General features: G+C 38.2%; 4 protein-coding genes across 8 annotated transcripts; 3 read left to right on the plus strand and 1 right to left on the minus strand.

Annotated features, from left to right (window-relative positions):
• The first annotated feature begins 421 nt into the window (after nucleotides 1-421).
• Nucleotides 422-9,382, plus strand: LOC137956088 (COP9 signalosome complex subunit 2-like). Its single transcript, XM_068803410.1, has 12 exons — nucleotides 422-591; nucleotides 1,289-1,381; nucleotides 2,235-2,313; nucleotides 2,999-3,239; nucleotides 3,336-3,410; nucleotides 3,512-3,646; nucleotides 7,650-7,837; nucleotides 7,975-8,043; nucleotides 8,124-8,214; nucleotides 8,318-8,452; nucleotides 8,835-8,947; nucleotides 9,038-9,382. The coding sequence occupies exons 1-12, from the start codon at nucleotides 582-584 to the stop codon at nucleotides 9,126-9,128; spliced, it is 1,320 nt and encodes a 439-aa protein (XP_068659511.1). The 5' UTR covers nucleotides 422-581; the 3' UTR covers nucleotides 9,129-9,382.
• A 1,865-nt stretch (nucleotides 9,383-11,247) lies between these two features.
• On the plus strand, nucleotides 11,248-17,529 carry LOC137955485 (CBL-interacting protein kinase 32-like). 2 transcript variants are annotated; one of them, XM_068802447.1, is made up of 15 exons: nucleotides 11,248-11,395; nucleotides 12,575-12,849; nucleotides 13,349-13,411; nucleotides 13,572-13,643; nucleotides 13,963-14,070; nucleotides 14,187-14,267; nucleotides 14,875-14,928; nucleotides 15,032-15,157; nucleotides 15,239-15,328; nucleotides 16,167-16,289; nucleotides 16,371-16,484; nucleotides 16,730-16,843; nucleotides 16,952-17,008; nucleotides 17,101-17,166; nucleotides 17,267-17,529. In XM_068802447.1, exons 2-15 carry the CDS (start codon nucleotides 12,679-12,681, stop codon nucleotides 17,339-17,341), a joined length of 1,314 nt encoding a protein of 437 aa, XP_068658548.1. In that variant the 5' UTR covers nucleotides 11,248-11,395; nucleotides 12,575-12,678; the 3' UTR covers nucleotides 17,342-17,529. The 2 variants fall into 2 exon arrangements, with proteins under 2 accessions (XP_068658548.1, XP_068658547.1); XM_068802446.1 differs by having other exon boundaries at nucleotides 11,251-11,395; nucleotides 17,092-17,166.
• Nucleotides 17,530-19,885: 2,356 nt separating this feature from the next.
• On the plus strand, nucleotides 19,886-23,724 carry LOC137955487 (ubiquitin-conjugating enzyme E2 22-like). Of its 3 annotated transcripts, none has more exons than XM_068802450.1 (7): nucleotides 19,886-19,988; nucleotides 21,900-22,048; nucleotides 22,208-22,352; nucleotides 22,452-22,529; nucleotides 22,647-22,759; nucleotides 22,957-23,060; nucleotides 23,154-23,724. In XM_068802450.1, exons 2-7 carry the CDS (start codon nucleotides 22,046-22,048, stop codon nucleotides 23,503-23,505), a joined length of 795 nt encoding a protein of 264 aa, XP_068658551.1. In that variant the 5' UTR covers nucleotides 19,886-19,988; nucleotides 21,900-22,045; the 3' UTR covers nucleotides 23,506-23,724. The 3 variants fall into 3 exon arrangements, with proteins under 3 accessions (XP_068658551.1, XP_068658550.1, XP_068658552.1); XM_068802449.1 differs by lacking the exon at nucleotides 19,886-19,988 and adding an exon at nucleotides 19,998-20,237; XM_068802451.1 differs by lacking the exon at nucleotides 19,886-19,988 and adding an exon at nucleotides 21,275-21,296.
• Nucleotides 23,725-23,825: 101 nt separating this feature from the next.
• Nucleotides 23,826-27,802, minus strand: LOC137955488 (calmodulin-7). Of its 2 annotated transcripts, none has more exons than XM_068802452.1 (3): nucleotides 27,539-27,802; nucleotides 25,243-25,612; nucleotides 23,826-24,054 (listed from the first exon to the last, which is right to left on the minus strand). In XM_068802452.1, exons 1-3 carry the CDS (start codon nucleotides 27,612-27,614, stop codon nucleotides 23,967-23,969), a joined length of 534 nt encoding a protein of 177 aa, XP_068658553.1. In that variant the 5' UTR covers nucleotides 27,615-27,802; the 3' UTR covers nucleotides 23,826-23,966. The 2 variants fall into 2 exon arrangements, 1 of the variants encoding a protein (XP_068658553.1); XR_011113156.1 differs by lacking the exon at nucleotides 23,826-24,054 and adding an exon at nucleotides 24,674-24,795 and having other exon boundaries at nucleotides 24,890-25,612; nucleotides 27,539-27,800.
• Nucleotides 27,803-27,897: the final 95 nt, after the last annotated feature.

A 27,897-nucleotide genomic window follows, 5' to 3' on the forward strand; every position in this document is an offset into this window, starting at 1 on the left:
TACTTGGTTCGTTAATGAAATAACAATTGCAGGCTGATTATCACAGTACAATATTAGGGCCTCTATAATGGGAAAGTTCAACTCTTGTAATACGATCCTGACACATTGGAGCTCACTAACTAAATGTGTCATTGCTCGGTTTTCAATTTTTATTTATAATATTATGTTGTTTTTTAAATAAAATTAATTTAAATAAACTGATCGGAGCTTATTAGCAAAATGTAGTAGATTTGCCGGTTTGTGTACCACCGGTGGTTCATTTATCTTCTCCGTTAATCGGAAGCGGCCACCCAGTACTCAGTGATCCCCGATCATTCAGATGTCAGAATTCAACGCTTCCGATATCGTGTACTGGGGCCCGCGAGGCTTGCCAGTGTCGCTCGTTCTTTTCGCTGTCCGCTCTTCTGCATTTTTATAGCGTCTGTCTTTCCCTGCGCTGGAAGGAAGCGGGTTTTTTTTTTCTTTCTCCGACACATGAAGTACACTGAACATATAAGTCCTCAAAGACAGGCCGTTACGTTCGTCAGTAATCCAGCTGCCTGAAGTCTTTTTCTTAAAGCTCTAGTAGAGGACGAGAAATCATGGGTTCAGGTAAGAATTATCTCTCTTCTCTGTTTAATTATTTTTCACTTCTAGGTTTTATATCGATGCTTGTTACAGTTATGCGGCATTAATGATTTGAGCGAGGGCTTCCGATTTGTCTCCATTCAATCCTTGTTAGGGTTAATTGGCATTATTTGTTATCTTGGTCCTTTTTCTGGATCAGTAGCAGCTGATTATGCTATGGGTTTATTAGTATGGGATGTTCCTTATCCTCTTCGAGGGTGCGTATTAGAACGCAATGTGTCCAGTTGCCACCCCGAATGTGGGATTTACGACATGAGTAATTATGAATGGCATCTGCTTTATTCCATGTTTTATGTATTGTCATTGATTTCCCACGGTTTGCTCAGCGAGCAAATTCTCGTTTTCTCAATGGATCTGTCGCTCGTATTCCATGAGTTTAGTTCGCCGTTAAGAATAATTTGTTCGGGTGAAATTAGTACAATAAACGGTTGATTCTAATGATCCATCACAGTATACTGGAATCCTATCCCCTCGACACACATCGTAACATAAACTTTTGATTGGTGATTCTCGGATGAGTCTCTTATTTCGTCCTTGTGGTAGAGCTAGAATGTACATTACGAAACAGATAATTCTTTGTAGTCTGTAGAAATCTGTCTTCTGTGCTCAGCCCTTTTTCCTATGTTCTTAATCCCTCTATACTCTATTTGGTTTTTTTTAGATGCAGATATGGAAGATTATGGGTTCGAATACTCTGATGAGGAACCTGAAGAGCAGGACGTTGATATTGAAAACCAGTACTATAACTCCAAAGGTATCTTGTTAAGTTTTTTCTAGTCATCAAATTGAATATGTTGTTTCTGTTAAACTATGCATTTTTTTATTATTATCTAGGCTTTTGTGATGGCTATACTGGAAATTCAAAGACATTCTGTTTCTGTTGTACACTAGTGTATAATTTGGAATCTGGAAGTTAGCCATTGAATTTTTGAGAGAGGAAGGGCATTACATGTAAAGACTAATGTAAGACGACTTGTTTGAAGTTTTTGTAAATGGATTGGGCATTTGGCTTGATGGATCAAATTTCTTTGTGAGGAAGGATACTGCATGTAGCAACAATTGATAAAGGACTAATTGAAGTTTTATAAGTAGATTAAGCATTTGGCTTGATGTCATCGTCTACTATTTCTTAATGAGGGTGTTTGGGTTCAAGTCACACCAATGTCCTTGGTGTCTTTGATGCATTATTATCAATTAATAATAATTATTTTTAGAACATTAAACTGCATGCCCTGGTGAGAATTAAAGCTAAGACATCACACCGGATACCCCGCTTTTCTCAAGTTTTTAAAAAATAGCGGTAACAAAGGGTATTATGTCTTTCTTCAGTAAAGCAATGTTTTGGCACAAGAATAAAGTCATTTTGACCAATTTTTAATTTTTTCAGTGATTTTTGATGTTTGCCATTGTTAGTTTTAAATTTTGATTTGGCTGCCCTAGGATCACCTATGTTTGTTTTGTTTGGTGTCCTTGTTATGCTCTACTTTTAGTTTATTTGGTTTAAACACCATATTCACCAGTAACTCTGTGCAAGTACGAGTTTGATTGGTTTAGTTTTAATCTGTCTCCCACTTGAGATAATATCTGTTGAACTTAACATTTGACAGGTTTGGTGGAAACTGATCCTGAGGGAGCACTTGCCGGCTTTGCTGAAGTTGTTCGTATGGAACCAGAGAAGGCAGAATGGTGAGTTTCAGAGTGTTATTCATCCCTCTTTAGGTGGATAAAGAATGATGTAAAATTGCAACATGGTCCTGAAATGAAAGAAGTTTGTGAATACACAAGTTGTTGTTTTGTTTCCACTGTTTATTTTTCCTGATAAATTTATTTATCTATTTGTTGACAAATGAGAATGCTTATTGTTCATTTCCTTTATAAGTGCTGTCTTACTTTCTTTGTTGTTTAGTAAGAATCACTCTGCGCAGAAGAAAACCTCACTGTTATGCTTTTTTTTGGATATTTGTCTGTATTTATTTGCTGAATACCTGGGAGTAGCATTAGTGCTGGATGTGTTAGTTTTATATATAGGCTGTGGGTTGACACTCTAGTGTTTGTCATATTGCCCCTTTTAGAGCATTAATATCTCCTTCCTGCCATGCTAGTTGTGTGGATGCTAATCCTACATGGAGAAGTCACATATGCATGTTTCTCTGTGGTATAGTTTTTTCACGCAACTGGGTTTGCTGTGTTTTTAGTTATCGTTCTGTGACAATTTCCTGTTTGTATTTATCCAATTACTCAATTCTTATTTATACGCATTATCAAAAATATTTTATAATCATTTGTTTTCCCAGAAAGACTAAAACCTTAGAAATGTCTGGTATTTGCTATGTTTTGATGAGGTACTCATGCTTATTTTCCTTGATATCAGGGGGTTCAAAGCTTTGAAGCAGACTGTGAAGCTCTATTATCGATTAGGGAGGTATAAAGAGATGATGGAGGCTTATAGGGTGATGTTGACATACATTAAATCTGCTGTAACACGCAATTACAGTGAGAAATGTATAAACAACATAATGGATTTTGTTTCGGGTTCTGCGAGCCAGAATTTTGGTCTTCTACAAGAGTTTTATCAGACGACTTTAAAAGCCCTCGAAGAGGCAAAGAACGAGGTTAGCCCTTGAGTTTAGCTTTAAATTGTACTATTTCGTTGAATTATTTTGTTCAATTTTTTTCAGAATTAATGGATATTACTACTATGTTTGCAGAGATTGTGGTTTAAGACAAACCTTAAGCTTTGCAAGATTTGGTTTGACATGGGGGAGTATGGTCGGATGAACAAGGTATTTTTTGCTTATAGTGAGTGATTACTTTTAGCTGATAACATCATGTTGTGCTTCTGGGTTGGGAATATATGTGATTTTAATGCATTTGATATATGCAGATCTTGAAGGAATTGCACAAGTCATGTCGAAGAGAAGATGGTACAGATGATCAAAAGAAAGGCACTCAACTTCTGGAGGTCTATGCCATTGAAATCCAAATGTACACTGAAACCAAAAACAATAAAAAGCTCAAGGTTAGCTATTTCTTGCTGCCAATGACATCTGGAAAATTTGCTATAATGAAATTGTTTGAGTTCTTTCTCTGGGTTGTTTTATGTTTTCATATGTGCAAAACATTTTTAGTGGATCACTCAAAACCAATGTTATAAGACGCCAAATCAGTGAGGTGATTGGTTGTTGAGCACAGATCAACTGGGTTTAATTGCTGGTTGACCTGGGATGACATCATCTAATGTCATTTTTTCTTTTTAAACAGAAAAATAAGATAAATTAGATCGGGGAAGTTTTTCACTCAATCTTCAATAAGAGAAGAAGAGGGGGGCAGGGATGGCAACAGGTGGGGTTGTGGTCGGGTTCTGCCAAAACCAAACTGTGCACCAAAATGTGTGACGTGTATTGATTTCCAGCCCTGCTATCCACGCCTTTATTTGCAGAAAGCGGAATTTTATTTCAGAGCCTGAGCACAAAGCAGCAAAGGAAACCCTGCCCCACTCCCTTTCCTGTTTGCCCTCCTAAAGTTTGGTTATTTTGGATTAGGCCTTAGCTCAATGGCTAGATGGGGAGGGGAGGTGGGTGTTCCAGTGTGAGGTCTTGGGTTTATGTCTTACTAGGGGGTGGGGGCCACTGCTTGTTTTCTTTTCCTTTATTTGTGCCTTTTGTGTGGGGAGGGCAGGGGCTCCTCCTTGGTGGTATTCAGAGAGAGGGAGAGAGAGGAAGAGAGGGAGAGAGAGAGGGAGAGAGAGGAAGAGAGAGAGAAGGAGGGAGGGAGAGAGAGGAAGAGAGAGAGAGGGAGAGAGGGAGAAAGAGGAAGAGAGAGAGAGGGAGAGGGAGAGGGAGAGGGAGAGGGAGAGGGAGAGGGAGAGATTCAATCCCCAACTACCAGCTAATTTTTCATTGTTTTGTTTTATTGATTCAATCATCCTTATCTTTCCAATGTCATTTTTTCCTTTATATGCCAACTACCAGCTAATGTCTTTGTCATTGTTTGGTTTGATTGATTCAATTACCCTTAACTTTCCAATGTCATTCTAGAGGTGATGGTAAAGTAAAGAATAAGGAATGAATACACAAATGTGTCAGAGAAAAACAATGCCCTTTTAGGTGTCCCTATTTCCTACTGAGTGTGAATGAACATAGAAAGAGTTTGGAAGTGCTGCCAAGGAAAAAAAAAGAAGCTCAAGTTAATAGCTCGTAGTGTCAGCCAGATTATGTGCCAACCCTTCATAAAATAGCATCCACTAGTTTACTAATGGGGCAGACACACATCAGAGCCTCGTTCTAGTACATCTGTTTCTTTGTTACTCTATGATTACTCTGTAGGAAGCATGAAGATAAGCGTCTCATGATGTGCATTTCTTTGTATTCTGTGAAACTTTCAAAATAGGTAACCACTAGACATTCAGTTCCTATTTGGTTGAAACTGTGAAACTATTATATGAGTTAAACAATACATTGACAAGCTGAGGAATAATAATCACTGAGAAAATCATTCAATTGTGTAGAACTTCCAGATTTCTTGTCAGGTGCTCCTCTGATTCAACTTGTGGATGATACTATTTTCTTCTGTAGTGGAAAATTGATGGAATCACGACCATAGAGGGCTTACTAGCTGTATATGAAATCATTTCTTGCCAATTTGTCAATTGGTCAAAGTCCACACTCAGTGGAACCAACTTGAACTTCGAAGTTACTGTGTTGTTTACTAGTGTCCTTGTTTATAATGCTGGTGCTCTCCCTACTTCATACTTTCGTCTCCCCTCTTTGTTGTCTGACCTACAAGGGCATTCTGAACCCGATCCTTGAGTGTTATGAGAATTGCTAAGCCAATTGGCGTGGCAGCCTCATCTCTTTGGGTGGCTTGCCCATTTACTTCCTTTCCTTTCTGCCATACCTAGCTGCAGTGGTGAACAGTTTAATGGCCATTGAGAGAAGGTTTCTCTGGCAGGATACCTCCTTTTGATTTCAAGTACCACCTACTTAGTTGGTTAAAGTTTGCAAACACAAGGTATTGGTGGACTAGGTATAAAAAGATCAGAAACATGCACTCCATTCTCCTGGCAAAATGGCTATGGAAACTTGGAAATGATAAATGCAGCTCGTGGAGGAAAATTGTGGTAAGTAAATACCAATATATAGATGATCTTGCCTCCCTCCACCTTGTCCCATTGCCCATACATCCAGCTTCTGGAAGACATTTGTAAGCTCCTGCCCCAATTTTGACAGTGGCTTCTACTTCCATTTCTGAAGTGGGGATTTGACATCCTTTTGGCAGCATATTTCGGTGGGGGACCAGTCTTAGCACCTGAATTTTCATCAGTTTTTAGGTTGGCCATGGACTGGTGTGTATTAGTGAAGAATTAATATCTCATTACACATAACATACACACCTGGGATTTAAATTTAAGAAGGGCATTAAAAGGCAATGAAGAGCTTGAAACCATGAACCTCATAACTCTCTTAGAAAATACCTATATAAGGGAGGAGAACTTTATGATATCGAGGTGTGATGCTTCGGGGTCAAGGACGGTCACCTCCTAATACACTTTTGTTTGTGGCTTTGACCTTAAGCAAAAGGTTTCTGGTGGCCATCACCTGAAGTATCCTTGCCCCCTTAGGGTCACCCACTTCCTTTAGTGTGTTGCAAAAGATAGGATCCTCAATACGAATGTACACTCCAGAGGAGGGTAAGATTAGTGAAGACTATATTTGCAAACTTCTAGTCAAGCATGCAAAAACTGTTGACCACCTTTTCCTTCATTGCCCTATGTTGGGCCAAATTTGAGGCGCCTTCCTTCTTAAATTTGGCCTTCAATACTGCTTCCCTTCTCTTTGCTCTGTACTTACAAACAATCTTTACCTTGTGTGAAAAAACTGGAAAAAAAACTTTGGATGCTATCTTTTGCTGCAGTCATCTGAAGTATTTGGAAAGAAAGAATCTGATGGACTTTTTGTAGGCACAGAAAAGCTATCAGTGGTATTGTTGAAACCAAAATGTGTTGCTTACTCTTTTGGGTTAGCAAATGCCATGAGACCTTGCATCTTCTTGGCTTGCTTACAAGGAGAAACTAGAGACAATTATAAAGTCCTCAGGAGTACACCCATTCCCTATCTCACCATTTGGCTTGCTCCTCCTGAGGGGTGGCTAGAATTAAATTTTGATGGCAACTCTTGAGCAACCTAGGTCAGGTTGGTGGGGGGAGGCATTGCTAGAGACTCATCAGGAGACATCCTTCTTGCTGATTCTGCTCCTTTGGCCAACATGAGACAACTATGGTAGAGCTGAGAGCCCTCCTCCAAGGTTTGCGACTCTTATGTGGTGTGATTCTTTCCCCTTGGTTGTGGAAGGAGACTTTGCAGTTGTCATTTCTATGGCCAATGGAAACGAGGCCTTCCTTGCCCTCTTTTTATGTATTTAGACAAGATTTTGGACCTATGTAAATATTTAAGCGTGTCATGGCAGCCTACACCTAGAGTGCAAATTGCACTACTGACACTTTGGTTAGGGAAGAGGCTCCCTGGCAGCACCTTGCTGTTGGAACTTCTTCCCCTTTGAGTTCCATCCTCTCTCTTTTAGTTTTTTCCTGTTTGCTCATTTTCCAGGTGTATCTTTCTCCTTCAGGAGTTTTCTTAATGGAATCCTTTTCTTTTTTGTTCTTTCTAAGGAATTACGGAGAATATAAGAAAGTTGAGGGAATATCTTGGTTAATAGGTGTAGTAGGTCTAAGAGGTGCTTGACTGCAACTCATTGAAATTAATTAATTCAAGAGGGTCTTTTTCTCTGAATGTCTCAGCATTAAACTTCTTCTTTCAATGTTTTCCGATGATACATATCACTTATCAGGAGGCAAGTGTTTCTCCTCTTTTCCTTATTGGATGATCTTGATGTTTTTGTATATGCTTAGTTATATTTAGAGCACAACTTGACTGTCATTATACATGCATTTTAGTTATAGTTGAATTTCCTGTACAGAGTCAACCATTTTCCTCATCTTGGACTGACAAATCCTTTAATCACAGCAACTTTATCAGAAAGCGCTTTCAATAAAATCAGCCATCCCACATCCAAGAATTATGGGAATCATTCATGAGTGTGGTGGTAAGATGCACATGGCAGAACGCCAGTGGGCAGAAGCAGCAACTGATTTCTTTGAAGCTTTTAAAAACTACGATGAAGCAGGGAACCATAGGCGAATCCAGTGCCTTAAGTATGGAATGAAATCCAGTTCCATTTGTTTTCTTGTTTGTTTTACTTTCATTGCTTTTCTTGGATGATTCTTCTGTTCATGTGCACTACCTACAAACAAAGTTTCTTCATTTTGGTCTTCTGAATTACTTGATACAGATACTTGGTGCTGGCTAATATGTTGATGGAATCTGAAGTGAATCCTTTTGATGGCCAAGAGGCCAAACCGTAAGTACATTGTTTAATCTAGGACAATTAACTTTTTTTCTGACAATGTAGTGTTTGAGCAGTTTTGATTATTGGTACAGATACAAAAATGATCCCGAGATTTTGGCGATGACCAATCTAATAGCGGCTTATCAAAGAAATGAGATATTGGAGTTTGAAAAAATCTTGAAGGTACTAGTTATTCATATCTAGGTGAAGAATATTGCATTCGTTTTGTGAGTTCCCTACTTAAACTATTTTCTCATATGGCTTTCTGATGTGACTTGTTGCTCAGAGTAACAGGAGGACTATAATGGATGACCTTTTTATTCGAAATTATATAGAAGATTTATTGAAGAACATACGAACGCAAGTTCTGCTGAAGCTGATCAAGCCATATACAAGAATCCGAATCCCCTTCATATCAAAGGTTTATGATGTTGACTTGGAACTTTGGATTGTGGTTCCATTTGTACTGGTTGTTGTTAACTGCTACACTATCTGGCTTTGAGATAAGCCATTGTTAAAATCCTGTGACTCTTTGTTTTTTTAAGTTAAATAGCATGCGAGTGAAGTACCAGAACAAATGTGAGAAATGTTTGGATTGCTTTGTTTCCAACATTAATCTAGGTCAGTTGCTTGTTGAATGCCCTCCATGAGGAGTTCTCAGGCATGTGTTAACAAAGCTTTTCTCCCAAAGCTGACCCTGCAAAGTGATTAAGTTTGCTTTTACTCCTTGGAGATAGCTTGCCATTATCTACATCCTATTGCAGTTGGTAATGCCAAACTTTGTTGCTTCGTTTCACATACAGGAACTCAATGTGCCAGAGAAGGATGTTGAGTCACTTCTTGTCTCCCTAATTTTAGATAACCGCATTCATGGGCATATTGATCAAGTGAATCGGCTATTAGAACGAGGAGACAGGTACAAAAGCCAGAGTTTACTGGACCTTATTTATGTCTAAGCTGTTAGTAGAGCTTGTTTTGTTAAATTAACTGGAACTTTCTTTCGCAGGTCAAAGGGAATGAAGAAGTACACTGCCATAGATACATGGAATACTCAATTAAGGTCCCTCTATCAAACTATTGCCAACAGAGTTGGTTGAAAGCCACAGATGGTGTAGGAGGAACATATCGTCTCAGTTAGTAAGAGCTCCAATTTTGATTGACGTTGTAGTTGAATCTATATGGGAACTTTTGATTTGATGTCTCCTAGGTCTCCCTTTTTATGATGTATATAGAGATATATACATACACGTGTGTGCGCGCAATTTAGTTGTATACGAGATGTGAATAACAGGTAAGGTTTCGATTGTAAGAAATTCAATGTGCAGTTGGTTTCGGTTCTTGTTAGATCCATCTTCATCGATTGAACTTAGCAGTGATTCCGTGGTCTTCAAAGTGCGTAAATTTTTTTCTTGGTATCCAGTAATTAAAAAGAGAAGTTGTTTTGTCATTTTTTTTTTCGCTCTTGTTATTTTGATGACTGGTAAATGCTATTTGAGCTTAAAATTGTAAAACGTTCCTCCCTTTAGAGGGTTGAGATTTGTAAGAGGATGTGATTGGTCTCCCATCGGAGAGATCTATCACAGCCTTATATTCCGAAAGCAAATCTAACAACCCCAGTTTTGTGGCTCTTGGAAGTACCGAAAGGACGAGATAAAGTACGAGCAAATCATGTGCACTGGATAAGGTTTCTGACTAGGATCTGACTAGGTAAATGATCGAGATGGTCGGTCGGCGTAGGGAATCTCTATCCATTATCAATATCGGGCTGCTCGCCTTCTATTGCATTGGCACTTGGCAGCGTTCATTTTCCCCTACGCGCGCTGCTCATCTTACGGCATCAGACAATGAACTGAAAGGCGAGCAGTAAAACAGAGGCGTCCGAAAGGTTAGCAAAAGACGAGGAAGGAAGCTCTACCCGTCCTCGCGCTTCTCCCCGAAAACGTCAACACGTCAGTGCAACCGTAGTTAGAAGCGAAGAAGAGACCCGTTTGTTAACAAATAGAATAGAAGCAGAGATCACCACTCACGTCATTCACTCTGAGACCATCGCTCTCCTTCCCATAATTGTTGGGCGCAGAGGACGGGGACAAGATCAGATTGACACCACCCACATCAGCAGAGCTGCATTTTCTCCCGGGTGGGCCTCTGCCATGAACAACAAAAGAAGCTGCATTCGAGCAGATTGACTCTCGGCATATCCCCTGAGGATGGAGGAAATGGAGTTCGAACAAGTGGCGCTGTTTTTAAAGTAGAAAAAACAATCGGGTAAAGATTAGTTTGGAAGAATCTGTTTTTGGAATGATGTTTTTTACGGCCATGAAAGCTGCAGCTGTTTTGATAGAGACGGGGACGTCTCTTGTGAGAAGAGAATATAGGGAGGCGCATTTGATAAAAAGAAAGAACACGAAATTAACGAAACAAAATTTCAACGACTTGGGTTCTGTGCGTCTATTTCTGGAAGAATGATAAATATCTTGACTCTGTTTGAAGATGGTAATTGGAGGACCTAACAGAGAATTTACTGGGGAGAGAGCAGCTGCACCTGAAATGATAAAAAATATATTCTTATGAGACACACTAATAAAAAGTACATTTGTTTAAAAGGGAACGTAAATCGATTCACTTTCTCTTTTCCTGCGTCATCTATGCCCCATACGTATTACCAGAGTATCCAACGTATATTGATCCAATGGATAATCATGTACGACCTATGTGAAAGCAATGCACCCGACCGGCTTCAATGGATCTGGTCCACATTACGATTTGCTACTCCATATTGATTAGCATGACAAACAGTCGAATTCTTCCATTTTTTTACGTTGAAATTGTTTGTTGAGAGGCCGTGGTCAAAAGTTCAGTTCCATATTATAATCAAATGAAGATGCGGTTTCACGTCTACGAACCTCAGTTACATTTAGTTTTCTGACGTTAAATATTTCTCAAGATTCTCACTCCGGTAGCTTCACTATGAAACTTTGCTGAACAGGAGGCTGGCGGCCACTGATCAGCCGCTGGTTGTGTTCAAAGTAATTGAAGGTACTTATAATTATGGGAAAAGAATTTTACTCCCCAAGAGAGAGAAAGCCGCCGAGACAGACCCAAGCAGCTTCGAGACCGACAAAAGGCGTAGAGAGATGGAATAGCTCCCGTCTCTTTCCGGAAGTAGGACAGGGTGATTTCCGGGACCGCCCTTGAGAGACCAGACACACGGACCACACATCCTCTTATGCTACTGCTGTTATTACCTTATAATAGGCCTGCGTGTCTTCTCCAGTCCCATGATGCGCTCTCACAAGTTCAGCTCCCAAACAGCATTCAAGGTTCAAGAACGGTTAGAGCTAAGAGCATCTCTTCTTATCAACAGGTTCAGAACGAAAATCAATCCGAAACTTATTTGTTTTTTTTTTCCATGTTTTACGGGGAGGGGTGGTTTTGGGCAGTATGGCTGAAAAATGATTTGGGTTGGGAGGGATGTGGAAATTCGATGCACAGATTTTGAGTTTGACTACTCCGACTGTCGCGTACTGACACTTGTGGTGTTTGCTCATTGAAACTGAGTTGTGTTTCTCTTTGTCTTGTATTTTGTTGTCGGGTTTTGATGCTAGTAAACGTTACCGAAAGGCTTGGTTTTGTAATCTGGAACTTCGATTTTGTTGAGAAAAGGGTTGAAGGTGGGGGTTTTGAGTTTGGGATTTATAAAACAGGTTCGAACTGAACGGAAACGATTGCGTTCTGTTTTGCTTTTTCTTAATTCTTTTTTAATACTTTTTGTCATAGGATAGGATCGATTGAACAAGATAAAGGGAGGGGCTTTAGAACTGGGTCGTCGAGTTTCAGTGTTTTCCCCGAGAACCTGAAATTATGGATTCTTCATGCGTAAGTTCGTTTTATGCAGTTCCTTGGATTACATATTTTGAGGAGAGAATATTTTGACTAACATTTTGGGGGGAGACGGTGTTTAAATTTTTGAACTATTCCAGGGCTTAAGCTGCTCCTTTTTCCATCTTTTTTGAGTTATTATGGCGGGTTTTCTACCAGAAGTGCATAAACTGGCTATTTTTTTTTCCGCTAAGAATATTGGGGGTGGGTGGGTTGTGGTTGGAAATTTGGATTTCTGTACCATTTCTTCTTAGCTGGAAACAGTTTTATCTTTATTTGGCTTTAGTGAAGCATGAAAGTTGGATCTGGATTGCTTGTTTTTGGGTTTAGTGTTATTCGTAACCTCATTGTATCCAACTTTCATGCTGGACTTGATGGATTGCTTGTTTTTGGGTTTTGCTCTATTTCTTTGTACTTGAAGTGATTCTGAGCCTATGTTGGACTTGAGCAAGTTTGTTGATTTGAACAATGACATCTGGCCATGGATTTTGAAATATTTGGTTCTGTACTTGTAAATATGTTGTTGTCTTTATAAGATCCAACATCATCAAACTTTTGGTTTAGGAGAATATTAAAAAATAATTTTTAACGTTATTTATTATTCGATGGTCATCATGCTTAATGTTTCATTTGATTAATTTTTGGATTGTTGGAAACTTTTCAGGAGCAGGTTTATGGTTGAGAAAATTTATTGGCTTTTGTGCTTTTGATACAATATCTTCTGAAGTTGCTTATAGCGTGAGGGTACACTAGAAGGTTAACCTCAGGATGAGTGCAGCCAAAATAAAACGTCGAATTGGTAAATATGAACTGGGTAGGACAATTGGAGAGGGGACATTTGCTAAAGTTAAGTTTGCAAGAAACATAGAGACTATGGAACCTGTCGCTCTTAAGATTCTTGACAAGGAGAAGGTTCTGAAGCACAAGATGGTAGAACAGGTATTGAATGGATTATGGTTGTTATCTTTCTGAATCTTGAATTATACATGATATTTTCTGATGCGGGAGGGATATTTTCTGATGCAGGAGGGATCTTAAAATTCTGATGCATTTGTTTTGCCTCGTTTAAAAGGAAAATAAATCACACCACTCTACGCTCTTTAGTGCACTGAGATAAATTAGCTACGATTGGACTTGTTTGGAAAAAGAAATGTTCTTTTCTTATTTTCAAAAGAAGAAATGTTCTTTTCTTTAATCAGCCCAGTTCGGCTTCACTGATTTGAACCAGCACTTTCTTCAGGTGCTTCAAATTTTTTTGAAGTGTTATAGTCTCAATTAGATAGGAAGAAAGTGAACTTTTCATTGGAGTACCTAAAGACTTACTGTATAAAAGTGCATTAGTCTGCATATTTTTTTGAAGTGCTTATAGTCTCAATTAAAATGCAGTTACTTCTCTTGTATTCAGGTATTGATTTTACCTTTATCTAATGTTTTGCAGATAAAACGAGAAATTGCTACAATGAAGTTGATAAAGCATCCAAATGTTGTCCGTCTATGTGAGGTAGTAAATTTGGACGGTAATGGAAGCTCAAACTTTGTTTTTTTCGCTGCTTTTTAGTTCAATCTACATGATGTTGTTTGTAACGAGTAAGAAACTGCACCATGCGATATCATTTATGAGGTTTTTTTTTTTAATTTAAAATATATTTGTTCATATTCAGGTAATGGGGAGTAAAACAAAGATATTTATTGTTCTGGAATTTGTCACTGGTGGAGAGCTCTTTGACAAAATTGTAAGTCACCAATTTCCTCATCATTTTATTCACTTTTAAAGTAATACTTGTCATGCTGTTTGATAGACTGCCACTGTGAAATTCAGAGGTTTCCTTAAGAATCTTCAAATTATTAATGCCCATGTACCATTTTACTGGGAATTAAATTTTATGCAACAAAAGGTGAAAATCACCTAGCCAGCATTGGACGTCCTTGCTGACCTTGAAAACTTCCATTTTTATTTACAAGAAACAATGATATAGAATTATGGAAATATAAGAAATATTTTGCATTATGAGATGGATATAATTTTATGTTGGATTTATATTGCTTGTGAAGGTCAAACATGGGCGAATGAGGGAGGAAGAAGCTAGGAGGTATTTCCAGCAACTTATTCATGCTGTTGATTATTGCCATAGCAGGGGTGTATACCATAGAGACTTAAAGGTAAACTTCATGTTTGGTCGCCCAAGTTTTCTCTCCCTTCCTTCTTATCGATCGAAATCATCTTTGAATTAAAAAGCTGATGTTCCTTTCCGCCTTTTTTATGGGAATTTTTGTAGCCTGAAAATTTACTACTTGATACACAAGGAAACCTGAAAGTTTCGGATTTTGGATTAAGTGCTCTATCTCGGCAAGTTAGGGTAAGTGTTTTTTTTTTTTTTTTTAAAGAAGTTAGGGTAAGTGTTACAGGATAGTGGATAGTGCCATTCATTCTCATTTATTTATCAATTCTTGCAACTACTGTGCCAAATGTGTGTTTTTCCTCTTTGTTTCTATTTTAGTTTTTCAGGCTTCTTTCTCTTCCAGTCCACCACATTGATTACTGAAACCTATTATTACTTATAAACTGAATCATCTGCATAATCATTATCTGAACCTTGACCCAATTGTGCTGGGCTACATGGATCCCTTCTCCATTCTGTTCTCTGTTTTGCTCATGTGCTTCTTCAAGCCTTTCCCTTGCATAAAAAAATTTAAAATTTATGCTCATTATGCACCACAGTGGCCCGGGTATGTTTTTAGTTACTTTATAAGTGTTCTATGATTGTAAGTTCCAGTTTTATAATTTCTATATATTTTTATTGGCAAGGTATCATTATCTATTTCAGCTTCACTGGAGTTTAATCTTACATTTGGTCGGACATTAATCCATGGAGCCCAAACATTCAATCCATAAGAAAATCATTAACTTCTTAAAACCCTATAAATTGCCACTGCTTTGTGCTGACTTTAAAAATGGCCTTGTAGGATGATGGTCTACTTCACACTACTTGTGGAACTCCAAATTATGTTGCTCCAGAGGTGAAGATTACTTCTTTAACTTGTGACAATTAAGTTTTGTTGTTTTTTTGTTCCTTTTTGGTTTGGCTGTTAACTCATTGCATAATTATATTCCAATGACTAGGTCCTCAATGACAGAGGCTACGACGGAGCAACTGCTGATCTTTGGTCCTGTGGGGTCATCCTATTTGTATTGCTTGCAGGTTACTTGCCTTTTGATGACTCTAATCTTATGAACCTGTATAAAAAAGTGAGCATTTTACCTAGTTTAGACTGACCCTTTCTTCATTTTCTTGTCACTTTTCTTTATTAGAATTATCTCTTCATGCAGATTTCTGTTGGTGAATTCACCTACCCTTCTTGGCTTTCTTTAGGTGCCATGAAATTAATTAGCCAAATTTTGAATCCAAATCCTATGACAGTAAGTACTCTCTTTCTGGACTTTATATTGGGTCACGTCTTTGTCATATCTTTCCTTGAAAAAATAAAATATGTTGTATGTTTGGTATAATCTTCCCTCCTAAGCTTTCTACTGTTGACACTAGGATGTCTCTTCTTTTCATTGCCTCTAAATTCATATAAACTCCCATTTTGTGCTCTCTATGAGTTTATATGCACATTATTTTCCCTTTCGATTGCTTCTTTTAACTCAAGTGGATACATTACCCCTTCACTGCTATCAATTCACATGGACACCTCTAGAAAATAATGTCTCTTCAGAGCTTAAAGTATTCATTACATTGTCATTTTGCTCCTTTATGTTTTGGTGAAATTAAAAGTGCTTCTCTTGTGCTGCATTACTGTCTGGAACACCCATGAGACTGGTTAGGCTATTCTTGGTTTTTAAAAAAGATAACTGGTTTATGGATGTGTTATGAATGTACGGTAGTCTTCAGATAATTGAGAGTAAACCTATCCATTTGGGCATTCATTGTTGAATGGCCCAGCCCATTTCACATGCTGTTTGTAAGAGCCTTCAAATAATAAAAAAACAGGAAGGTTTGTCCTCCCAAATGATTTTTTTTCCCCCAAATCCTTGTGATATGAGATTATCCTTTTATAGTGGGCTCATCCATGTGGTGAGGACCCCCTTACTCTAGTACTGGTCCAATCTACTTCTTACCTATTATTCCTCTAATATACAAAGAGGTATTAAAATAATTATCAAGCCATATTTCTTCGATTAGAATCATGGAGATGGTGAGAGTTCTTAATCTACTATTAATAGTTGAACTTTACAAGTTTGCTTAACATTGCAGCGCATTACTATCCCTGAAATTCTGAAGGATGAATGGTTCAAGAAAGATTTCAAGCGACCTGTATTTTTGGAAAAAGACGATACAAATCTAGATGATGTTGATGCTGTCTTCAGAGACTCGGAAGTGAGTACAATTAGAGCTAGATGGCCCTTCTGAGTGGTATTTTTGTTTTGTTTTCTCATTAATTCTGAATGATTATAATAGGAATATCATGTGACGGAGAAGAGGGAAGAAGAGCAGCCCACAGCTATGAATGCTTTCGAATTGATTTCTATGTCGAAAGGATTGAATCTCGGAAATCTGTTTGACACAGAGCAGGTTGCATTGGTTTCTTTTTGCTGCACTTATAGTTGTGGTATTTGATAGAACTCTCAAAACAGGTTAATCATCATATTTGTGAAAGAACTTTAGAATCATTGGCATGATAATATCTCCCACCATTTCCAGTTCGTTACCCAGTTTGGAGAGTTCATACGATATTGCCTTAAAATTTGGCTCTCTTTTATGCATTCACAGTCTTCCATCTCTTGTAATTTGTTGTTCTTTTCTTTTATATTTGGTAGGAATTTAAGAGAGAAACAAGGTTTACATCAAAATGTCCGGCAGATGAGATCATCAGTAAGATTGAAGAAGCTGCCAAACCCCTTGGCTTTGATGTTCATAAGAAAAACTACAAGGTGAAGTTATTTAGTTTTGCATAAAAACCGCATAGGAGACTGTAGTTGCATGACGGATGACTGTTGTTATTCATAGCCTTACAAATAATTCCCTTTTGTTTCTTACAGATGAGGCTAGAAAAATTGAAGGAGGGGCGCAAAGGGAATCTTAATGTTGCAACCCAGGTTGTTTTCTCGTTAGTTTGAAGTGATATTTGGATAAAATGGTGTATAGTAGCATTTTGATCTAACTTGCTGTTTCTAATCAGGTATTCCAGGTTGCTCCTTCTCTTCACATGGTTGAAGTACGGAAAGCCAAAGGTGACACTCTAGAATTTCACAGGGTATGTTTTCTTTCTTCTAAGAGTAGTAGAAAATATTCTTCCGGTATGTAATTTCCCTTCTTCTTCTAATTGACTTGACCTGGAATATTTCTATCTTCAGTTTTACAAAAACCTTTCGAGCAGCCTTAAGGATGTTGTTTGGAAGTCTGAAGAGGATATGCAAGATCGAAGCTAAATAATATCGAGCTTGTAATGTTAGAGAGATTCTTTCTTCTTTGATGTACATCATGTCAAAACAATTGTACTTGTTGGACAACTCTGTGGGTGTGCCTGCTTCCCCCAATTTTTTTTTTTATTTTTTTTTGTATTTGGCGGATTTGATTTCTCAGCCATAAAGATTAAACACAATTCATCTTTTTCTTATTCAGTATCCAAAAAATCTATATGGGAACTAACTTTTAAGTTGTGGAGTCTAATTAACGCCTTATGGTGAGTCAGTATGTGTATTGACTTTCATGGTAAGGTCACTATGGGGGTTGGAAAGGAGACGAAGTCCCTATTAGGTCCACTTTATATTGATTTTTATTTTATTAAGTGTAGTTTGGGGATTTCACATTTGTATTATAGTTGCTCTAATTTTTTTTTATATTTGTGGGCATCGTTGTTAGGGTTTTATTAATCGGAGGAGGATCATTAATTGTGACTGAGAGAGGTTAGAGAAAAATACTAGTGTGCAATTTTTTTTGTAAATTATTTCATCTTTATAGTGAATTACTGCAGCAGCAGAAGACAAGACGTAGTTTCACGTTGAGGTGAACCTATATAAATCTTGTGTTTCTTTTTCGTGTTTAATTATTTTTTCTTCTACGATTTTTATTACTCTCGTTAGTATTAAATTAGGGTGTCTAATTTTTAACGCTAACTTCTACCTCAATGTCTCCTTGTATGTTGTGTGTCAATTTCAGCTATTAACCCTGAATAGCTCAAGCAAATAAATATTTTGCTATTGTTCTTTGCAGTGATTAGGACTGTTAATTTTTTGAAACAGTCCAAATTCCATGATGCCATAAAGATAATCTTCGTTGAGATTGTTTATTTTTATTTCTGGGTGGTGGTAAGTAAAGATCGTAGACATAGCTGTTGAATAAGAACAGAGTACAGAGACTGATTCATGGAAAATGTATCGTTTCAGTCTGAATCCAACCCAAGTCTCCACCACAAATACATGAATCTCCATCGCCCCTTACTTCCCATGCATACGGCCAAAGCAAGAAATTGATAAAGAAAGTTTACTTGTCAATTAGCCATCTCTTTCAGGGATTAGATTATTTGAAGAGCATATCTTTGCCCAATCTTTCTCACGACTTCCTTAATCCAACCCAACCTGTAGGCAATAATTCTTCAATATAAAAGATTGAAATACGCAAGCAGAAGTGGGAATTTGAAGTCACCATTTCAAAGGCATCAAAGAGGGAGGACGGATCCCATTTGCCGATTTTCTTCTGCAACAACTTGCCACTGGTTCTCAAGCCATGGAGGCAGAGTGTCTTCGTCTTCTTCCCACTTCCACCTACCATATTCAAACAGTGGTCATGCTATGGAGCCTTTTCGGATTCATAACAGAACAAACGACAAAGATTGGTATAGATAATGCATTTTCCATAGAAAAGTAGATGACCCAAACCAGAAGGCCAGAGATTCTTATTCATCCGAATTCATTAACCTTTTCTTTTTCAAGAAAAATGAGGAGAGAGAGAGAGAAGAGGATGTGGCATTGAGGATTGAGTCAATTTTATAATCTTAGATGGCTGATGCTTTTGTTTTTTTGTCTTCACCACCGACAGCTCCATCCAATTAATAGAACATAAAGCGATTTGAGTCAAATTGGGCATAAAAAGAAATTAAATATTAGTTTCCAACAGCAGATACATATGATGCGAAAGCAGGGATGCTTTCACACAGTCGGTAGCACCCCCATTCATGAGATTGGCGGCCCTACTTCCCTCTTCTCTAACCTGCTTTTTATTATTCAACGGAGAGAGAATTGTAGATATCACCGGAAGAAGAGAGAAGGGAGAAAGGTGACCTCCGCGAGAAGAGTATAACACGTGAGGGAAATAAAAGAGGAGGAAGAAGTTCAAAATCTCAACCGTCGATCTCGTCTGCCAGCTAGCTTCTTTTAACGGTTACTTTGGGACGCTCTTTTCTTTCCCTCTTCGAGATTTCTCAACAACGGTCACCTGCCACCACAGTCGGCCACACTCATCACTTAACCATGGTTGAGTTAAGCGGGTCTCCTACTCTCCGGGGGTCCGACAGCGTCCCAACCGGATCGCTTCTCAATGTTGCCCATCGTATAAAGGGGTCTCGCCCATGTTCGGTGGAGACAGATCTGATGGGCTCAGCCGGGGATTGGGTTTCCTGAAAGCCGAGCCGAGCCGACCCCTACCAAAGTCCATTATCTTTGGTTGGACGAAAATACCCTGTCAGGGCCATCTGTCCCTTTAGTAGACGTTCTTTATAAGATGAAAATTAATACGGGCCAAAGCGATCATACATTAATCAAAATTATCATATTTTAATTGCGTCATTAGATTTTAATTGCTCTCGTGTTGTTGACCAAACTAAACTAGTAATTTTTGTTATCATCGAAGGTTAATTTTGTCACAATGTTTTTTAGAATAAATAAATTCTACTCTACGTCCGGTATTAACCGATCTCCAGTTTATTACATACATCTGACAGACAGGCACGTCAGCTCGTCTCTTTCTCTCTCTCTCTCTCTCTCTTGTTCCCTCAATCATGCAATTTGGCTCCTCTCTTGAATCAGAAAGCAGACAAGTTTTCGTTTTTCTACTCGATTACTCCAGGGAGTAATCCAGGTTCGGATTTTTCAAAACCTGGCTTTTGCGGTGGGGAAATCCTCATTGCCTTAAGACTTCTTTGTAACGAACGTCACCTAGTTCGATTTATTTTTTGCGCCTTCCTCTCTCATTCTCGTTCCTATTCTTAGGATAGAATTTTAGGGTTTCTTGTGGAATTCTCTGGGCGCTGCCTTCTTTTCTGATCTTTCTGGGATATATTATATCCGAATGCATTGGGGTTTAACATTACTAGAGATCTCTTTGGAGGTTTGTTTATTGTGTTCTTTCATCTGCGATGTGCCTTCTTATGGTGATTTTATTGAGCTTTCATAGGTTTGGACTTTGATCGCTTGCCTTTGGCTTTGAATGTTTTTCTGCGTCCTGTTTTGTATAATTCTTGTATCTTTTAAGTTTTGACTTCTAGGCAAGATGCGCGAATCTATTGCTTTATTCTGTTAGAGGCTCATTTGATTTGATTTGATTTGATTTTGTTTCTTCAATTTTTTTGAATCTCTGAATATTTCTTTGAGGCGTTTGTTTAGTTTTCTACGCTTTTTGTGCGATTCCAGCTCTGTTTTGCAGGTGATTAACCTCATGTCGAATTACATGGACGATTTTCCCCGTTCTACACCTGTTTTTCTCCTCTGCATTCTAGTCTTTTTCTAGATGGTGCTGTTTTCCTTTTATAAATTATCATCATATCTGGCTTCGTTCTGTTAGTGTTATTGAGGTGGATGTTGAGATCCTTTTTTCAGTGGACGAGTTGTGAGTTGCTGCTTGTTTTTGGTTGGGATCATTTCACCTTCTAGTGCAGAGTTTTCAATTTGTTCAGTAAAAATAGTTGTTATGGCTGATTTAGTTGAACTTAGGTAATACCGGTTTTCATTGTCATGGTGCGTACTTTCACTTTCTATTTGCTGTGTCACTTCCTGTAACTCGTCCAACGTTTTTTTTTTTTTTTTTCAACTCTTCAATAGATGGTTCCTCTATCTGGAAATTTTGTGCTATCATAGTTTGCAGTCTTTCTTGTGCTTTTATGTTTCTTCTATATTGATCTTTTGTTGTACTTGTGTAGACTTGCTGTTGTTGTGAACTTGTGGGTTGTTTTCTTTACATTTTTAATTTAGATTTTGTTGTACGAGAACTTTGACTCTGATCCTTGCTATGCAAGTGACTGCTAATATGACAATCAGAATCTTCTTGCTTTAAGATTTTTGTATGAATGGAACATTCTCATTTAGATTCGGGCGTGAGGGGCTTTCACTGAGAGGACAACACTTGAGACTGCTGTATAACTCATCAGGACAATAGAAACCTATTTCTAGGGTATTTTTTCCTTAACCAAAGCATTATTATGGCAAAATGGGAAAATGTGTGGTTAGATGTTGTATGTTTGACTATGTCCAGATGTTCTTGATATAAAAAATAAGAAATAAAAAAAACTTTGTAACGGCAGTTTTGAAAACATATGGTGCAATGGAGCTGGTAATGGGTTTGTGCTACTATCCCTTTACCTTGGATGGATATTATAAATTTTACCTCTTGATTTATGACGTTAACCTTTTCTACTGCAATGTACTCAAAAAGTGTTTTTCAGCTTGCTTTCCTGTGAGCACCTTGTCTTAGTGGGTTAGGAGAGTTCTTTGTGGGATTTGCATTTTTTTCTTCTTAAATTTCGCATCAGATATTTTGGGACTTTTTTAGCCGTAACTTCCATTAGTTGTGCTGTTGGAATATATGTATTAGGATATTATCAAATGCTCCAATAGAATTTTTTAATTGGTAAAATGAATGTTGACAGTTTGTCTGTCTGTAATATATTTGCCAGCGAGGGTGCTTTTGATAATCTTACTTCCTCTTTCTAGTGTTTGACTTAGATGCTTGTGGTTCAATGTCATAAAGGATGGCTGATCATGATATTTGATGCAGAAGCTGGTCAGCATTTTGTGAGACACATTGAGTTCCAACTGTTAGCAATCAAGGTCCTTTGACACCAGTGTGCTTACTATCAGAGGAAGGTTTTGACTTTCAAAAGCAAGAATATCTGCTGCATTCTATCCCTTTGTTCTGTTCCAATGGTACGAGTTATTTTTTCCATGTATTCTTTTGTATTTCGACTTCTCTTTATTTTATGTTAAGAGTTTCGATCCCTCTGTGTAAGGCAGTGATATCCTTTTCTGGTTTGACTTAATGCCACGGTTTATCTTTTACTCTTTTGCTTTTGTTACTTGTGGCAGGCGACAAATGAGAATCTTCCTCCAAATGTGATAAAACAACTAGCAAAAGAATTGAAGAACCTTGATGAGACACCACCTGAAGGGATTAAAGTAGGCATAAATGATGATGATTTTTCAACTATATTTGCTGACATTGATGGCCCAGGTATCTATTATATGTTATTCTGTTGTTAACTTACTCTCTTTCATTTCAACATTGCGTACATAGCTGAGAATGATTGGGCTTGTGTTCTATGTGTTATAGCTGGAACACCATATGAAAATGGTATATTCCGTATGAAGTTGATACTATCTCATGACTTCCCACACTCACCTCCGAAAGGTATGTTTTAAATATGTTGTGTACTTTTTATTAAAGATGTTCAAATGTACAAATCCTTTTTGTTCTGCACCATTTGGCTGAACTGTACTGCATTGTTGGCTGTTTTCCAATTTGTAGGTTATTTTCTGACAAAAATCTTCCATCCCAACATTGCTACTAATGGTGAGATTTGTGTTAACACCCTGAAGAAGGACTGGAATCCAAGTCTCGGGTTACGTCATGTTCTGCTTGTAAGTGATTCACATTTTAAAAATAGTTTGTTATTTTTGGTACAGGGAACGATATTATCCATTAGGGCTCCTTTTCTACTATGGCTCTATGAATGATAAAGTAACCAAGTCATTCGTTCCTCTTAAGAGAAAGGAGAACGAAAATAGATGGTTTCACCATTTTGCTTTTGACTGATTCAGATGCTTGTGTTTAACAGATTGTTCGGTGTCTTCTAATTGAGCCATTCCCAGAATCAGCATTGAATGAGCAGGCAGGCAAGTTGCTGCTCGAAAATTACGAAGAATATGCAAAGCATGCCAGGTGAGCAAGAGTGGCCCTATATTTGCAATCTTTTTACCCCCAATATGGTAAATCATTCTTGACTCGATTGTTCAATCTGGCTTCCACATACAGATTGTATACCGGAATTTATGCACTTAAACCAAAACTTAAGTCCAAAACTGGAGCTATTTCAGAATCCACGACAGCTCTTAATGTGGACCAGACAAACAAAGCTGCTGGAGACTCGGCTAATATTCAGTTACAGCCTCCGTTGGCTTCCCGAGTAGGAGGAATCAATGGCCACGAACAAGCAGTGATCCCACCAACAGAGATGGCCGGCCCTGCAGCAACAACAGCTGCTGGGGTATCCACAGCATTGAAGAAAGATGCAGTTGGAATGAGCGGTGCTCCTTTGACCACTAAGATTCAGGCAGCAGAGAAGAAGAAAATGGATGCCAGAAAGAAAAGCTTGAAAAGATTATAGGATACAGTTCGTTACTTTAGTAAAAAAACGAAAAAAACAAAAGGAAAAGAAAAGAAAAGTATGAAAGCAGAAACAAGTTATTGGTTGACTTAAAAAAGCAGCAAATTGAGAGGCTAACATCTGTCGTTGGATTTGGAAAGAAGAAAAAACGAGACATAAGATGTGGGGGAGAAGTTCGAGGCTTGGCAGTTGTATCGGTGTATTTTGGTAGGCAGGATCTACAGTGTTAACTTATCTTACCCTGCCTTAGCACTTTCAGATTGCTTCTATAAACTTTCAGATTGCTTCTGTCGTTGCCGAAGCTCGTGCGGGAGAATCTATAAAAGAGAACAAGTCTTGCCACTACTATCACTAAATCAAGTTAAAAAAGCAGTACAGTCATTTTGCATGTTCCCATTTTATTCCTCCTCTAAACGGTGTTACAGAATTCGCATCATCCTGTGGGCGAGATTCCTCGTTTTCTAGAGAATTACACAATGGCTTCGAAACCTTTTGCGTCTTCTTTTCCCGCTCGTTACCGCATCATATCCGGACCTCTTTTGCCGCAGTCTGCACAAAGGGAAAAAGACATCTGAGGATACATTGTAAGACGAGCATCTTTGTTTAAAGTGCATTAACAGGAACGGAACGGCTTTGCAAAGTTCATTCAGGTATCAAATACCATCCAAAGCAGATTCTCTCTGTCGTGTAACGAATCTGATGAGCATTAAAAAGACCTAAATGGGCCGGCCCAATGAGACCTAGCGCATTTAACAAGTACGTATCTGGTGACCCCCCAGATTCTTTGCCAGCAAGTTTAGTTATAAACGTTTTTCCTCACAGCTTACAAGATCAAGACTAGAAACAGATTCCTCTCGATACCAGAAGAGGAACTTTTGACCCAAAGGATGGAGAAATTCCTTCCATTGTACTTTTACAAGTACCTAACAGTGTAGACTTTTCTCCGTGGATTACCATCGATATATCCCGGTATAAAATATGGGATATGATAGAGCTTCCACCTATTTACAAGATGCATCCTCGTAGTAGGCACTCAACTAGGACCGAGCACCTCCCCCACCAACACGGAAAGCCTCTATTGACGATTTACAGGAACGGTTTTAGCACTTACAGAATGTTTCAATCCGTCCTGACACAGGCAGCGTGACAAAAGGGTAACAGGGTAGGGTGAACGTAAGTGGAATTCGTACGAAACTTAAATTTACCGAGTACAAAATAGTTCCATACAAGTAAATTTTCAGAAAGAGTCACCAACAGAAACCAAACAACAAACAACAAATTACAAAGTACCTGCGCCCAATTAAAAACGCATTAAGTCGACAGATGAGAACATATGAGAGCTAATATGAAATGTTAAAAATTTCAATCAAATTTGATTTGTCACCTGAAAGCAGCAACAACATGGAGTCCTGCTTCGTCCCGGCTTTGCGATTTAGAAAAAAAAAAAAAAAAAGTAGAAAAAAGGACTCGAAAACCAGACAATCTAAAGACGTAGAACAGAGAACCACAAATACACAGCACACCATTGACAAAAAGGAGAGGAGGAGAGACTCGCAGCCAACAACCACAACAAGACGGACGGACGGACGATAGCTCACAACCTTCTTTCCAGATCTATCAATAAAAATCCTAGAAGAAATGAAAATCTCATTATACTTTTCTGACTTTTTTTTTTTTTTTGGGTCTTTTAAAAGAGAAGGTTTTAGTGTTGTGGGGGGGGGGGGAAACAGTCCTCACTTAGCCATCATCACTTTGACGAACTCTTCATAGTTGATCTGGCCATCACCGTCGACATCTGCTTCACGTATCATCTCATCAACCTCTTCATCAGTAAGCTTCTCACCAAGGTTGGTCATGACATGACGAAGCTCGGCCGCAGAGATGAAGCCATTTTGGTCCTTGTCAAACACCCGGAAAGCTTCCTTAAGCTCCTCCTCAGAGTCAGTGTCCTTCATCTTGCGGGCCATGAGGTTGAGGAACTCTGGAAAGTCGATGGTTCCATTTCCATCAGCATCCACTTCATTAATCATGTCCTGCAACTCTGCCTCAGTTGGGTTCTGGCCAAGGGAGCGCATCACAGTTCCAAGCTCCTTTGTTGTGATGCAACCTGCATAATTAAAAAAGCAGCTCCTAATTAAAAAAAAAAATAGTAGACAAAACGATAACTGACTTCCGTGTCTGAGTATTTGAGCAACAAGAAGAATGGGTGTCAAAAAACAAAGTGAAGCATTCAATAACCTTTGAATTTGGATTACAAATACCAGGAAACAACAACAATTATTCAAGATTGGAAAATGACCATTGGAACTGTTAGTGGATCACTTACATAAATTTATATTGCTAGAAAAGATGGAATAGGATCCTAAAAAAACTTTTTTTAGGTAGCAGAAGGCGAAATTATCTACACAAAAGGTCTTATGATCATTCAAATCAATTACTATATAAAGTAGCACATAACTTGATTCAAATGTTCCAGTCCATTCATTTTGATTTTTTAAAGTACTAGTTTTACTATTATGCCTTCACACAAAAAATACTATTGCCTCAACCACTTCAAGAATTTACTCAACTGCCTACTAAAGAAGAATGAGAAAGAGACGTGTTAGCGCACAAAGATTCTACTGTAATTATCTCTTAGCATTCAATTATACACAAAAAAAACCTTGGGCAGAAGAAGATCAGTAAATTCCACCAACACAACAACTATTAATAGAAAAATACCTCCATAACCACAAGTCCGAGGATAAAGAGGTTAGAGGAAAACAAGAAAAAAACACAGAAACCACAACTAGCTAAAACTTCATCTAATGCCAGCCATCTTCTAGGTGAAAACAGGTAAGAATTTAAGACAAGTGTCCCAGGCTAAAACTGGTCAACATGAGGGAAACTGTTAACCCCCTTCAGAATAATTTCACCTTTCCACAAAACTATATGTGTATATGCATTTCCAAATTCGTTGATGCTTATCATTTGATGTCCACATCCACTACATAGTTTCGAATAACTTGTGCAGGGGAATCATTAGATTCTTATGGGCTGAGCCACTGAATTGGAATAAAGAGTTTTGCTGCTCAAAATCCTTTATCATCCATGGCTTTTTCCATTGAGGGAACAAATTTCAAAGAGGACGTCACAGCAGAATATCAAAGGAATGTTTTCCCCTCACTAAACTAAACTACATGCATATATGTACAATTGAGAGCTGGAGATCTCCCGTTAGCAGCAGAAAAGGTGGCAGTTGAAGCAGCAAGCCTTTCTTTTTTCCTTTTATAAAAGCAAACCTTATGTTTTTCTTTCTATAAAGCAAACCTTACGTTTTTCTTTCTATAAAATCAAACCTCACGTTTTTCTTTTTTTAACCTTATGTTTTTCTCTGTTTAAAAGCAAATATTAAGTTTTTTCATGGTAAAAAAAAAAAGCAAAAACCTTATATTTCACCAGACAGATTCTCTACATGGCTGTTTTCACCAAGGTAACGCAACATCACCATAAAAAAAAAAATACAGTTAGCACAGGCACGTAATATCTCCTAACTAAATTCGAAAAGATAAACAATGCAGCTGCGTGCGTATTCAGCCTTTCTTAAGATGAAACTAGATCAGCAGACTTCCGTTCGATAATCAGTGCGACCTTACACAGATTATCTTAAATACGTATTAGATGAAATACAACTAAATCAAAAGAAAAATAAAAGATATAAAACGCGTAATAGCGAAACATAAAGAGATTACTTTACAAAATTCAAATGCATGACACACTAAATACACTGGAAAGAAAAACAACCGAAACTAAATGCGAAAGAAAAACCACGGACGGATCCAGAAAGAAAACTTATGAAAGCGTCCATCCAACATCTCAAAGCCCAGACTTTGGATCAACGAGTTTCTAATCAGGAAACACTAATACAACAAGATCTAAGGTATAAAAAGCTCACTTCATTCAGACAGCACAGCACGAAAATCACCAAAGGCACAAAACTAAAAAGAATCCAAAGAAGAGAAAAAAAAGAGAGGGATAAAACGGAGGATCTAACCATCCCCGTCCTTATCGAACAAGCTGAAAGCCTCCTTGAACTCAGAGATCTGATCATCGGTAAGCTGATCCGCCATTGCCTCTCTTTCAGAGAAAAAAACAGAAAAAATTTGCAGAGCGGGAGTGGAAAAGGATCTGTTGATGGGTCGCGGAAACTGAAGAGAGGTAAATCGCTCAGTTTGCGTTTGTCTCGGACAATTAGGGTTATATATGGAGCGGAAGTCGTCGGGAGGGCATCTATACTAAAAACCCGGAACCCCGACGTTATCGGTTTCTTAAATATGAACAAGGATACTTTTACCTAAATAACGCTCATCTATGATAAAAAAACGGAAAGAAATTACGGGTGCCGTGTTGGTT

Source organism: Aristolochia californica, unplaced genomic scaffold (assembly GCF_029961685.1).
Source record: "Aristolochia californica isolate CCGP_79_NKW_82.1479 unplaced genomic scaffold, dmAriCali1.0.hap1 SCAF_2, whole genome shotgun sequence".
Lineage (NCBI taxonomy): Eukaryota > Viridiplantae > Streptophyta > Magnoliopsida > Piperales > Aristolochiaceae > Aristolochia > Aristolochia californica.